This window comes from Muscardinus avellanarius, assembly GCF_963383645.1.
Source record: "Muscardinus avellanarius genome assembly, chromosome: 12".
Classification (NCBI taxonomy): domain Eukaryota; kingdom Metazoa; phylum Chordata; class Mammalia; order Rodentia; family Gliridae; genus Muscardinus; species Muscardinus avellanarius.
This window is the reverse complement of record NC_137798.1, coordinates 93,580,009-93,594,239: the sequence shown is the minus strand read 5'-3', so window position 1 is coordinate 93,594,239 and position 14,231 is coordinate 93,580,009. Positions and strand designations below refer to the sequence as shown.

Here is a 14,231-nt window from a genome sequence, read left to right as displayed (position 1 = left end):
TGGCTGTGAACAGCGATCCTCCTGTCTCAGCCTCCTGAATGTTGGGATTACAAGCGTGCGCCACCACGCCGGGCTAAACATTCTTTTTACAGTACCAGACCTTTTAATTCTAGTAGTGTAATGTGAATAGGTAGAATTTTCTTTTTTGGCCTTGCAGAAGTCAAAACCCACACAATTGTGATCGAGAGTTACCTTGTAAGACAAGCGTGCCAGGCCGGGTTGGGGGGGTCTCCAGGTGGGAGGGAGGACCACATGGGTAGTTGCTGAGACCTCTATGATGACCACCTTCTACATTAAATTCTATACTTTTCTTCCCAGCAAAACTGCATCATTGATATCTGATGGCTATGTTTTGGAAAGGCTAGATTTAACATTTCTAAAATATAGTGAGAAAGGAAGAATCACATTAGAGATATTTTATTTCGTTGGCCAAGGCTATATTTCCTTAACATATGACTGGAATGAGATCTAGTGTGTACATATTTGTTTCTATAAGAAAGGAGGCTAAGTGTGTGCAAGGTTTGGGTCTCTGGTATGTTCCTGAAAGGTATGAATGTCATTTTCCTCCTGGTTTATAATTGGCCCCTGTGAGGGAAGTCGGTTACTTAATGTGAAGTGAGTTTCAAAGGCAGAACATCAAGATTACTCCTCCCTAACCTGTAGATTTGTCTTTATTCAGCTACAGGGAAGAAAAAAAAAAAACAAATAAATACTTTAACCTGACTTCCAGAGCACTTAGAACAAGGAACGTCAGTGTAAAACAGCGGGCACGAGCCTCCCGAGGACACCCAGGCTGGCCGCATCATGGAGCGTCTGCGCTCCAGAGACCTGGACCCTTGCGTTCCAGTGCTAACAGCAGAGTGCTTTATTAAAAGCAGACAGTCTGCGAGTAACCCTGGAGTATTTTATCTTGATGTATTCTTGTAAATGCCCTACTTTGGTGGGGTTTGATAGCAAATCAGAATATCTTCCCGCTCATAGGAATGTTTTATATCCTTTGAATGCTGCCTGGTGACAACACTGTTCTGTTCAACACTGTTCATCATTACATAATGAAGGCTGAAATATAATGCATAATTTGGAACACAGGACGCTCCAACTTGCCGCCTACCTCAGGGTCTGGGCAATCGTCACAAGAGACCTTTCTTTCAGTTAGCCCTTCTAGTCTTGCCAGGTTTTCCACAGTTCTTGATTTGGTGATTGGATTACACACGCTTGATCCATCAGTTAAACAGATATTTACTGCATACTCACTAGGGCCTGCCTCATGGTTTTCCCCTTGGGAAGAAAGAAAGGAAGTATAGTCCCCAGTTGAGAGTGGATTGGTCTCCACAAATGTGAGGAGTTGAATTTGGAATCTGTAATACCGTACTCAACGATGCAGGAAGAATATTTAGCTTCCCAGGTTAGCCCGTGATGCCCCAGTGCGGTTCACTCATAACACCTATGGTTTAGTGTTAAAATAGAGAAGGAAAAGGAGCAGGAGAGTCTCTCCTCTGCCTTCCCGGACTCCAAGTTCACTCTTTTTATTTTATTTATTTATTTATTTATTTTTTGGTGGTACTGGGGCTCCTGGAAGCCCTTCTACCTCCGGGCTACACTCCCAGACCTACTTTTATATATTTTTTTTTATTTGGAAACAGGGTCTCTTAAGCCAGCGCTGCTGGCTTCGAACCTGCACGATCCTCCTGTCTCCGCCTCCCAAGTGCGGGGATTACAAGCGTGCGCCACCACGCCCGGCCAAGTTCACTCTTTCTTAAGTGCCTTTTTAGCCAGGTATGCTGGCACATACGTATAATCCCGGTACTTGGGAGGCTAAGATAGGAGGATCATAAGTTTGAGGCCAGCCTCAGCAACTTAGACTCTGTTTCAAAATAGAAAATAAAATAGGACCGAGGGTATAGCTCAGAGGTAGAAAGAATGCCCCTGGGTTAAATCCCTAGTACCAAAACAAAACAAAAGTAAAAAAGTACCTGCCTGTGAGGTTCTCAGCGTCCTCATAATGAACCACTTCAAAATCACCTGCAGTTTCTCTTCCCTTTTCCCCAAGCTATCAAAACTCTCATTCCTCAACTGGGCCCAGGTAGATGTTAGTAGGGACATATTTTAATTTAAGTAAATGTGCATAACTGATAGTTCCTCAATCCTCCCAGAGGCGTGTGCATTATTAAAAGAAAATAATTTTTATTTTTTTATTTTTTTTTCACTTTCCAAATACTGTTTACTTCACTAAAACCTGGAGAGAGGCAGGGAAATGGTATGCCAATGTCTGGGACATCATGCCTAGGAGTGCACATTGACAACAGCGACATACAGGGCCAAGGTGCTAAGGGCTAGCAGCCCTGTTACCACTGCTCGGGCCAGCAGAGCTGTCCACTGCCTAGGGAGCAGAGGTGGACAAAGGTCTCCATGACAAAGGCCTTGTAGACACTAAGGAACATCAGTAGGAGGACAGCTGGCCGGAAGGTGTGGTACAGGTCATAGCGTGTTATCATCCAGACCTGGGCAGACGCGACAATGTAATGGACCAGACTAATGTTGAAGTCAATGCTCATCTGGATGTATTTCCAGTCAAACTCAATGCCTCGGGCTCCAACCCAGAGGGGGATGCAGCAGGACATAATGAGCTCCGCAGTGGCCCAGCCCAGGGCAGCAACCATGATCTTGTACTCCCCTTTGCCGGCATTCCGGGACATGACAAGGTTGAGGCCTATCAGGTCTGCCACATCCACACTGGCCTTCATGAACTCCCCAATGAAGTCATAGATGCCACCTTCCCAGGTGGGGAAGAAAGTGGCCAAGAACGGCATCTTGCACAGCTGCACAAAGAGGTAGGTGACCCCGGCCTGGACGCATTTCCAGAAGGCGTTGTACTCAGACAGGCTGCTGCACTTGTACGTGATGACGTAGGGGAAGTAGGCGAGGGCGAAGCAGTTCCCGAAGTGGAACAGGGTCATTTCGCCGGCCGCCGGTCCCGCCCGCGAGGGAGTCGCTGGGCGGCCTCTTCCCGAGCGGCTGCGGCCTCGCTGCCGGTCCCCGGCCCGGGCCTGGCGCCCACCTGACTGGCTGCGGCCCAAGAAAATAATTTTTAAATGCTAATCAATCAAGTATAGATTATTCAGCACACAGATGAAAGTGAAATCTAAGAATGAAGTCAAGCGGGGGGATAGGTTGAGGCTGCGGGGTCACGCGGCAGCGCAGCACTGGGTGGGGTGGCCCCCAGGGAGCGCTTCCCAGGTCAGCCCTGCCTCATACGCTTCCTTCCTTGTGCTGAAGATACAGTTTCTGGAAAAGGCCACATGTCAATATGGTGGTGGCAGCAGTAGAAGCCATATTGGAGAGGGTGAAGTTTGGAGAGGGCTAAGGTGTTGGCTAAGGTTATCAGTGCCCAACTTTAAGTTATATTATAAGCCAGGAAATAATGAGATTGGAGGCTGCTGATACACGGCATAGCCACAGACCTGCAGGAGGTGTCAAAGGTTTAGAGAGCAGAAATCCTCAAATCATTTGGCAATTACATCCCCCCCAAACTGGGGTTGAGCAACTGGACCTGGTTCCTGGCTTCGTACTCAGAGTTACGGTGTATTCAAGGAAAACTGGCCTGAAGTCATTACACTAAAGACTAGATCGTTATAAATGCCTCTACCTGCCATCCTCGAAAGCAAAGGCTGGCGTGACTGGTGGGAAGCAGGGGTCCTGATGGAGCGTGCCTCCGCCAGGTGGCTTCTCCAAGGGAGCCACATCTCAGCAGGACCTGGAGGCCAAGCCAAGGTCAAACAAGTGACCAGGGTGTGGAGAGGAGCTGGAAGGGCACAGCAGAACGGGGCTTGTGAAACTCGGGGAGGAAGCTGGGTGCCTGCAAGAACTGCTGCTGAAAATCTCAGCCTGGGAGGAGGCCGAGAGACAGCTCTGTCCTGCAGGCCTGCTGGGCCACAGAGGAGATTGAGAGCCACAAGGGTGGGCTCTGCCTTGAGAATTTTAAGTCAGGGAGAGACCGATTGTACTCTGTGGCCCTGACTATATGAGTAATTGGTGTTTAGGGAAGGGAAATCTATTAGAGCAATTAAGATCTGAAGGAGAGGAGAAGGGGCAGTTGTCACACAGTGTCATTTGAGGGATGCCCAAGAAGACCCCTGCCCCAAATATCCTTTAGATTACCCCTGACAACATGTCAGAAACCCACAACTGAAAATTTTATCTCTTTAAAACTCAAGTTCCCAATAGCCAAGCAAACAAAGCCACAGCAGGAGGAACATTTTTAAAAGCCTTCATTTTTAAATAAAGTCTCTTTCCCTTCCTCGATAGAACCCTTCCCACATCAGACGGCCAGGGCTGGGCTGTCAGTATCTAAATCAATACCTCATTTCAAGAAAAGCTCTATCAGGTGTGACTTATATGAACTTTACGATGCAATTCTGAATCAGGCTGTTGCCTTCTCTCGTGTTATAACGTGTGGCTGATTTAACTCCAATTACGTGATAAAAAGGAATTTGTTGACTCTCACCACGAAACCATCCAGAGGTGAGACCGGCTCTGGGTAAAATTCAGCCACTCTGTATCTCTGATTTTCTTTCATCCCCACCCCCGCCCTGTGTCCACTGTGATCTGGGGCTGACTCCCCTGTGGCCATCACACTGACGGCTTGCTGCTCCAGCCTTCACACCCGCAACCCCACTGGCCTGAGCTCAGAGCTGCTCTCCTCAGGAGGGCCACAGTCTCGAGCCGATGTCTATGGTGGTGGGCACCCCTGAGCCAATGATCAGGGCCAGTAGTGTCTCAGTCCATGAGCTGGCCACCGAGGGCAGAGGGGTGGCACAGCCCTGCAGCCTCAAATGGGATCCACCCTGCCCACATCACAGGGATCCCGGTGGCCAAGAATGGCGACAAGGCCCGGTGGGGCCTATGGAAGGGGGATGACAGTTTAATCCTCCATATCAAAGAAAATGGGCAGATGGAGAAGGAATTTCTTCGGATAGGCAGTGGCGCCATTCAAGTCCTTAAAACTTGTGCTTCCTCACACCAACCTTGCCCTCGACACTCACTCAGATAGTTGCTAATTTGCGAGTATGACTTTGTTACCCAGTTATTTTTGTCTCTGATATACTTTTGCGCCTAAGGGAGGGCCTTTGACACTGGGAGCCTGGGGAATTTATAATAAGCTAAGTGACTGGGGTGTGTGGAGGGATTCAGTAAAGATGTAGACCCTGTTTGTTTAGGACCATTATGCATTATTTAGAACTAGTTATTAAGAAATTAAACTGTTTCCCATTAGATGTATTATAGTAATTTTCAGAACTGGAATTCAGCAGAAGGGGGAAAAGATGCAAATAAGGGTTATTGGCTAATGAAAGGTTTGATGATCTTTTGTTCTCTATCTTATCTAAGTTTAAAAAATGTTTAAACTTCCTAACAAATGAATTTTTCAAGTTTTAAAATGGAACTAGTTCTTTCACTTAATTTTTACTTGCCTAATTAATATAAGGCTGTGTTGAGTTCTTTAGAACTATTCCCAAATCAGGCAAAATATAGAGCATTTAAAAATGTCAATCCTAAGTTCGTTCTTCTCAACCAACCATACTCATTAATATCCACAGAAATATCAACCTAAATAAGCATATGCATCCTCACCAACAGACCTTTATCACACACAGGATGCTTCCTGGTTGCTGGGGTGTAGAGAAATTGAAGGCATCCTTCCTTTCCTTTGGGAACAGCATATGATCTGTTTGGGAAGAAAAGCCAATGCACGGAAATAAATAGTAGCAGGTTATTTACTGCCTTGTGCTAGCAGGTGAAATGACAATACGGCGTTCAGAAAAGGGAGCCACTGCCGGGGTGAGGGCGGACGGCTGCAGAGGGGGGGAAGAGGCTCTGGTGTTGGCAGCGAAGGGAACATTCCAGGTGGCTCAGCAAGTTTGCTTTGAGAGTCGTACTTTATTTTCTTTAAAGTTGTTATTAGAGCACGTTGCTTAATTCCAAGATTTTCTTTATTGTATAATATTTCCTAGAGAAAATTGGCTATGTAGATCACTTCTGAACATGTGTATACTTTCCAAGGTGTCTGTAATGGTTTCTTATTATTCTCTCAGAATCGTTTTGTGATGAAAATAATTAATATAATTACAGATTTATTTTATAATATCGGAGAAAGTATTGCCAAGTGCAAACCTGCAAATAACAGCATCAGATATTAAGGGATATAACAGAATATTGAGACAGTTCTTACCTGGAGTGTAAAAGCTGCCCCTTCTGCAGTCTCTGCTTGCAGCACCTCGATTGCTCAGAACTGTTACTCACTGTGGTGTTTGGCTCGACACAATCTGACATCAGAATTTCACAAACCTGAATCCGACTGCGATCAAAGTGGAACACTTTTGAGAAGACTTTATTGAACATTGAATCACTGAATTATTCTTAGTCTAATAAATTTAGGATTATACTTGAAAGTTTTCATTTTGTGTTATTTCTTCCCTTTTAGTTATTTTCAGTCTTTTACTTGTCATTTTTTCCCACCACACCTCTCTGCCCCCTACTTGGCTTTGAATTCCTTTCCAACAATGATCCCTGGATCTCTGGAGCTTTGGGCTGTGGCCGGCACGTGGAGGGTTACCAGCAAGTGAAGGGAAACATTTTACATGTAAACAGAAAGAACGCAGAGGAAATTAGAAGTACACACTTAGGATTTTAATCTGCACATGTCATTTTCACAAGGATTAGACTTGGCTGGTGCAGGGAAAAGCCATTCCACACGAGGGGCACTGGCATCGGATTCTGCAGGGCACGCTGCCCTTTTGGGCTAGGAAGTGATCTTTTGCCTCGCCAGGAGTTCCCTTGCGGAAGAGATGAGATTTTAAGCCTGGCAAAGTACTCTTGAATACCCGTTATTTTACAAGTCAGACCTGTTATCTGTGGCACATTCACCTGTTTGATGATGTGAATGCTCAAAATTTAAAAGAGTTTTGGGTGCCTCTTCTGCATAATTAAGTTATTTTCAGAACAACTTATATGTTGTAGATTCCAAGTGTGTATTTCCACTCGTCAACCAACCAAAATTCGATCATGATCACTAGCTTCTCAAAGCTTTCTGTCATTTCCCAGCAGGCAGCTTCCTGTCAGGATTCATTTCCCATTTGGGAAATATCTCTCTGACCCACGGTTTTCTGGACACAATTCATCCTTCATGTATTTGAGTCTTTCCATCGTCATCAATCCTGAGCTCTTCAAATGCCAAAGGACCGCTTTATATTCAGAGTGATAAGATCTATCTTGAGCGTTAGAGAAAACTAACAAGGATGTTTTTTAAGATTTTGTTCCAGTGATTTTTCTATTTACAAAAATACTTTTAGCATTTGCTTTTGTTATTACTGTTTAAGAAATCAAAGCAACAATAGTTACAGTTGAAATAAGATGTGCTTTCTATGTTCCCTCAGCCTTTATATAATTAAAATTAAGCTTTGGAGGAGCTGTAGTATAACTCATGCCCATTTAAACATTTACAGAGAGAGATCCTTCTGCCCCCGCCCATTGCCATGGTCTTTGCAAGAGACACTGTGACCACATGTGATAGCTGAGGAAGTTAAAATTCACCATGGAAGGAGATTAGGTTGGGAAGCATCATCAAAGCAAGAATTTCATGCTAGGTCTTGGGAAAGAATTAGACTTGGCTTGGGAAAGGGAAAACTCATTCTAGGCAAGGGGCACTGGGGTTAGATTCAGCAGGGTGTTTAATGATTTTTGGACAAGGAAGTAGTTTGACGAGAAAGTTCTTCATCAAGTTGCAGACTGAAGGATACATCTCTTTATTCCGAAAATGAAGAGGCTGGTCCACAGGAAGCCATTGTAACTGACCACGGTCTAAGGATAAAGCCTTGTTCCTAGGCAAAGGAGATGGGCATCTGGAGAGAAGGTCCTATCTTAGAACTGTTAACACAGAAACAATCAGATGTCCCCTGTAACTGACTGAATATTATGAAGCAATGTGAAGGGAACTGTCAGGATTAGCCTCAAGAATGGAGAACCAAGCCGGGCATGATGGCGCACGCTTGTAATCCCAGTACTTGGAAGGCTGAGACAGGAGGATTGCAGGTTTGTGGCCAGCCTCAGCTACTTAGTGAGGCCCTCTGAAACTCAGTGAGACCCTGTTTCAAAATAAAGAATAAAAAAATAGGGCTGGAGGTGTAGCTCAAAGGTAGAATGCCTCTGGGTTCAATCCTCAACACCATAAAAAAAAGAAGAAGAAGAAAAAGAAAAAAGAATGGAGAACCTTAGCTGGGTGTGGCGGCACACACTTTTGTAATCCTAGTACTTGGGAGGCTGAGACAAGAAGATGGGGTTCATGGCCAGCCTCAGTTACTTAGTGAGGCCATCCGCAACTCAGTGAGACCCTGTTTCAAAATAAAAAATAAGGCTAGGGGTGCAGCTCAGAGGTAGAAGTGCCCCTGGGTTCAATCCCCAGTATCATAAACACATACACAAAAATAGGGGTAAGGGTGTAGCTCAGAGGTAGAATACTCCTGGGTTCGATCTATTTCCACTGAAGGAAAGGAAAGGAGAACATAGAGGAGTTGGGGAATCATGGAGACATGTTGATATGAATAGGTGATTAGAAAGAGGAGGGTACCAGGCAGAACCTTTGGAGGCTGCCAGTGGTTAGGAGGGAAGCCCAGCAAGGAATGCTCAAAGGAAAGCCAGGAACCTATGGTTTCATGAAATAATGGGGAGACAGAGTTACAGAATTTCAAGATAACAGGGAAAACAGAGAGGTTGAGGAATAAGAGGTCTGAGCTGGGTGCAGTGGCACACAGCTATAATCCCAGTACTTGGGAGGCCAGAGAAGAGGGTGCAAGTTCAAGGCCAGCCTCCGCAACTTAGCAAGACTCTGTTTCTAAATGAAAAATAAAAAAAATCTGAGATGTAGCTTAGTGGTAGCATGTCCCTGGGTTCAACCCCCAGTACCAAACCCCCCCCCCAAAAAAAAGAGAGAGAAAGAAGGGAGTTGTGAGGAAGAGTTTGTATTATTGGTGGGACTATAACACAATATCCTTAGTCACCTTAAGTAATAAACCCCTTTGAAGGAAATTCACTCCTCAGCTGACTCATGTTATATAACAAAATGCCAGTATATCATTAATGCCTGTAGATTTAAAATGTACTTATTTCTACATTGTAGTCCAAAAACATTATTTTTACAAACCATTTGGAAATAACATTTTGATGTTCTTTGATTCTACTCTTTTGAAATTCCGTTCATCCCTCTCTGAGATTTATTTCTAGGTCATTGATTCAGATTTCAAAACTAGTGTTTTCTATAAGCTTATTTTATGCCTACTAGAGTTTCAATTCAAACATTTTCCAATAGTATCAACTGAAATAGCTTCAGAGGCATTTCTCATTTTTCACATCTGCCTTGCTTTTTCTTGGTTGATTATATCTTTTCAAAAAGCCCCAGATTGATGGTACCTGAGATAGTGGCCTATAGTGACAGCACTGGCTCTTTAGAATTGATTGAGAAATAGACTTCGGCCTTGTCCTGGTTTTTGAAGACGTCTTTCAGTCCTAAGAGGAGCCAATCAAGGAAAAAGTGCATTAGAACCAAATTCACAGAACCTGTGTTCTTTTTGCCTCTTCCTTGTGTTTTTTTTATTGGGGGAGTCAGTTTCTAGATTTCTCAACTATGCAGTGAGGAAGTGTGTTAAAGTGTCAATTAGATCTCTTTCATTAAAAAAAGAAAGCTCAGAATCCATGACTATACTGCTTTATTCTTTCGCTTACCAGTAACCCTGCCACATGGTACAATTCCACACTTCAAGATGTGACCAGGGTAAGCCAGGCGTGGTGGTGCACGCTTGTAATCCCAGCATTTGGGAGGCTGAGACCTGGAGGATCGCGGTTCGCGGACAGCCTCAGCTACTTAGTGAGGCCCTCTGCAACTCAGTGAGACCCAGTTTCAAAATAAAGAATAAAAAATAAGGCAGGGGGTGTAGCTCAAAGGTCAAATGCCCCTGGGTTCCACCCCCAAACCCGCAAAAAAAAAAAAAAAGATGTGACCAGAGTGTTTGTCACACTCTCCTCCTGTTCCCTAGAAGCTCTCCATCCCCTCGTGGCCTCTCGTGGTCCATCCTCACCTGTCTCTTCATTTGGCTGACCATCATATCTTTCTAACATCAGGTTGCCCAGTTTGGGGCACAGAATGGTATTGTTGGCACTTCACACCTCTATCTCATTGGTGAATTTAGCAACATGTTTTTTAGGTCCAGCTCTCCTGCCTTTGGTATTTGATTTCTAGAAAAGGTCTATACATCCATATTTTTAAATATCCCCACAAGTCGTGCTCATGTGAGAAATACTAGATTACCTTGTGTGAGTTCCCTAAAGGCACAGAATATAGTTTCTGTCATTTTATTCTAAGTCTCTAGGGGTTTCTGGCAGAAATTAGATACACACAAAATGTTTGTAAATGAACCTAAAGTTTTGAGGAATGTAATACATAATTAATGAGAATAAAATGCCCTTTCTTCTGTTTGCAAATATAACACCTTGAACCTTTAAAGACTATTTCACACCAACCATACACAATTACATTTTTAATAAATGAAATCATTTACCAGTTCTGGTAAAGTTCAGAACTTGCTCATTATCTAATAATTGTGTCTAAGACTATTGTGCTTTTTGCCTAACAATTTTGTGAGAAGTTACTTGCTTTCATTCTACCACGTTGCTGTTGACCTTATATTATTTTATTTTATTTTATTTTATATTTGGTGGTACTGGGGTTCCTGGAAACCCTTCTACCTCCAGGCTACACTCCCAGACCTATTTTTATACATTTTTATTTGCAAACAGGGTCTCTTAAACCAGTGCGGCTGGCTTTGAACCTGCGCGATCCTCCTGTCTCTGCCTCCCAAGCGAGGGGATTACAAGCGTGCGCCACCATGCCTGGCTACAGACATATTTTAAAACCACTGTCGCCTCTATACAAAACACTATTTGCTTCCTCAGCGGTTTGTTCAGGATCTCAAAGCATCCGTCATCCAAGTAATTTGCTTAGCTTGTTATCCACGAGTAGAAATCGGATATCAGAATTTCTGGTTTTCCCTTTATTGCTTCTAGTGTCTACTTCCTTTCCATTCCCTTGTATCAGATAATGAGGTATACTGGCAAAAGAAAAGAAAAAAAAGGAAGAATCAAACGATGTCATTTTCTCTCTGCATTCCAGACTACCAGCTTTTCCTGTCTAGACTACAATTCAGAATTTATCTTCTCTGAGAACTTCTTAATGAAGGTGGAAAAAATCTGGAGAAAGCTGCTCGGTTTTCAGATGCGCACATGAGCACCAGTCGCAGGGTTTGCATGTAGGATCGCAGGAGCAGGCAGCAGAGAGGACGAGCCTTCAGAGACTTTAGAGTGTTTCCGAAAGCAGAACCAATGACCGGCAGGGACTTAATATAAAATATGAACTTTCAAGAAGACAAGAGAAAGATCAGATCACTAACAGCTGTCGTCCCCCCAAAAAGGGGTTAAAAACATCAACCAAAGTGCACTTATTAAGTGAGCTGGGCATCAGGCATTGTGTTTTAAATAAATATCTCATTTCAAACACATTCTCTTTCATTCAGTTCTTTCCCCTCCATCCAGTTCTCCTTTCCTGCTCCATGCATCTCGATGATAGCATGCACCACATCATGATGGCGTAGTCTTTGGTCCATATCTGTCTGTCCCACTAGACTGTGAGTGCCTTAAGGGCAGAGCTGTTACTTGGGTTGAATTCCAGGTGCCCAAGGCAATGCCTGGGCCTTTAGTTGATGACTTTTTATTCTTTCTTGTTGAATTTAATAAGCTCAGAGGTGAGTACCAGCATCTTCTTTTTTTCTGTACGAAAGCAGACACTCTGAAGACAGGGGAACTTGGCTATAACCCTACAGTCAGGAAGCGGCAGATTTTGGACTCACAGAGAAATGTGTATCTGCCTCTCCATCTCAGATGCTGTCAGGAAGACCAGGAAGGAACCATTGGGAGGCCCAAGTGGCAGCCTTGTAGATCTTAGCTAGGAGAAATTACTTAGGAGAGATTTCTGCTTTTACTCAGAATAGAGCACTACAGTGTAAGAGACTATCAGAAGGATGCCTGCTGTCTGCATAAAAGGGTCTCAAAAAGTCTTAAAAGTAAGCTGGCCTACTTTAACCATGTAGCTGATAGATTAATATCCAGAATTTTAAAAAGAACCCCTATAAATCAATAGTAGAAAAACAAATAACCCAATTTAAAAAATGGGCAAAGAATCTGAACAGACATTTCTCTCAAAAAGACATATGAAAAGATGTCCAGCATCATTACTTATCAGGGAAACAAAAATCAAAACCAGTATGATTGATAGCACCTTGCACCTGCTGAGATAGCTATTCTCAAAAAGTCAATAGATAGCAAATGGCGAGGGTGTAGAGAAAAGAAAACCCTGGTACACTTCTTGGGAATGTAGACTGGTGCAGCCACTACAGAAAACAGTTTGGAAGTTTCTAAAGAAACTAAAACTAAGCCGGGCGTGGTGGCGCACGCTTGTAATCCCAGCATTTGGGAGGCTGAGGCAGGAGGATCGCGGTTTGCGGACAGCCTCAGCTACTTAGTGAGGCCCTTCGCAACTCAGTGAGACCCTGTTTCAAATAAAGAATAAAAAATAGAGCAGGGGGTGTAGCTCAAAGGTAGAATGTCCCTGAGTTCCATCCCTAGTACCGCAAAAAAAAAAAAAAAAAAGAAAGAAAGAAAGAAAGAAAGAAAAAAAAAAGAAAAGAAAAAGAAACTAAAACTAGAGCAGATACCCAAAGGACAAAACCATTCCCTCCCAAAATAATCTGCACTCCCATGTTCATCCCATTATTTCCAAGGGTCAGTAGATGGAGACGTCCTTCAGATCCACTGATGACAAATGAATAAACTGGTGTGTGTGTGTGGAGTTTGAGGTGGCTCCTAGGCCTCCTGCCTGTGTGTCCCAGTCAGGGGTGGCTCTATTCAGTGTGACCAGGGGCACAGGAGGAGGAGCAGGTGCAGGATTGGTGATGATGCCAAGTGTACACGTGCTTAAGCACTTAGGCTTCTGCTGAACAAACGGGACCTGCATTATTTCTAGAAATGGGCGTCAAGCTCAGAAGGTCCTGTGAAAAAGGAGCTGCCCCAGGATATCCACAAGAGCCTGAGCCTCAGGCACGTGTCTGACGAGGTCCCTGTATGGATGGCTGGTGCAGAGAAGAGCCAGGTGATGCAAGGCTGATACAAGCAGCCTTTCCTCCACGTGCTGCTCTACTGGGGATCTTCGCTGCTGGATGAGGAGGGAGCACTGAGCGACCTCGTGCTACGGGATGTTAAGAAAGCTGCCACTGCCACACCACCCTGCAGGAGGCGGCCTCTTGCCTCTGCCCGTGACTCCTCTAACTTGCTTCTACTCATTATGATTTGAGACTCTTAGTGCCCGCTTTTTTTTTTTTTTTTTTTTTTGGTTATCTTTAAGTGTTGTCTGTATCTGTTTTGAAGTGTCATTCGTACTTCTTTGTAACAGACAACCACAAATTTATGCTGTGTTTTCTTGGAAAAAGACCTCTGATAAAACCCTAACTTGGCTTTTTCAGAAGGGTGTTGCTGCCGAGGGTTGTAAGGAGACCTCCCTGACGAGTGGCTATCTGGCTCTGAGTTATTTTAAACGTGTTGGTGCATTTGCGTGTGCCCGCCCCCTTGTTTCAAAGAGTTATCACAAGATGTAACACATTTAGCTTTCATTACACTCTATAGAGTTCCTATTTTTTCATTTGCTATTTATTCTTTTTTGTGCTAATCTGAGAGCTTAATTAAGATGTCTGACTTTAGCTCTTTCCCTACAAATATTGCCTAATTCTTCTGTCTTTAATTAACTGAAATAATTCCTGTATAAACAAATAACAATTGCAGATGGTGCTGCCTACATTCTTTTCTTGTGTGGATTTAAGTGCATCCCTTGTTTTTAAATTAGTCTTTTTGGTTAAAAAAAAAAAACTAGATGTGACATATTTTGTCATTTTGTATGATGCCAATAGAAAAGACTCACTTTTGTAATTTTACTTGTGTTACATCTTTTGTTTAATTCTCATTTCTGGAGCCAGGGTGGCAGGTGAAGTAAGGACTGGCTTGGGTGTCTGTGTGACTCCAGAGTGACGTTAAGTTCCCAGCTCAGCCCTCCTTACCAGTGTGACTTTGGAGAAATTGCTTAA

The 14,231-nt window shown here is 43.8% G+C and overlaps 1 protein-coding gene across 1 annotated transcript; it reads right to left on the bottom strand.

The window, feature by feature from the left end:
* Positions 1-2,345: 2,345 nt before the first annotated feature.
* On the bottom strand, positions 2,346-2,957 carry LOC308271332 (BOS complex subunit TMEM147-like; the record flags this gene model as incomplete). The annotated part of the gene is made up of 1 exon (XM_080707619.1): positions 2,346-2,957. One exon carries the CDS (start codon positions 2,955-2,957, stop codon positions 2,346-2,348), a length of 612 nt encoding a protein of 203 aa, XP_080563745.1.
* Between the last annotated feature and the right edge of the window lie 11,274 nt (positions 2,958-14,231).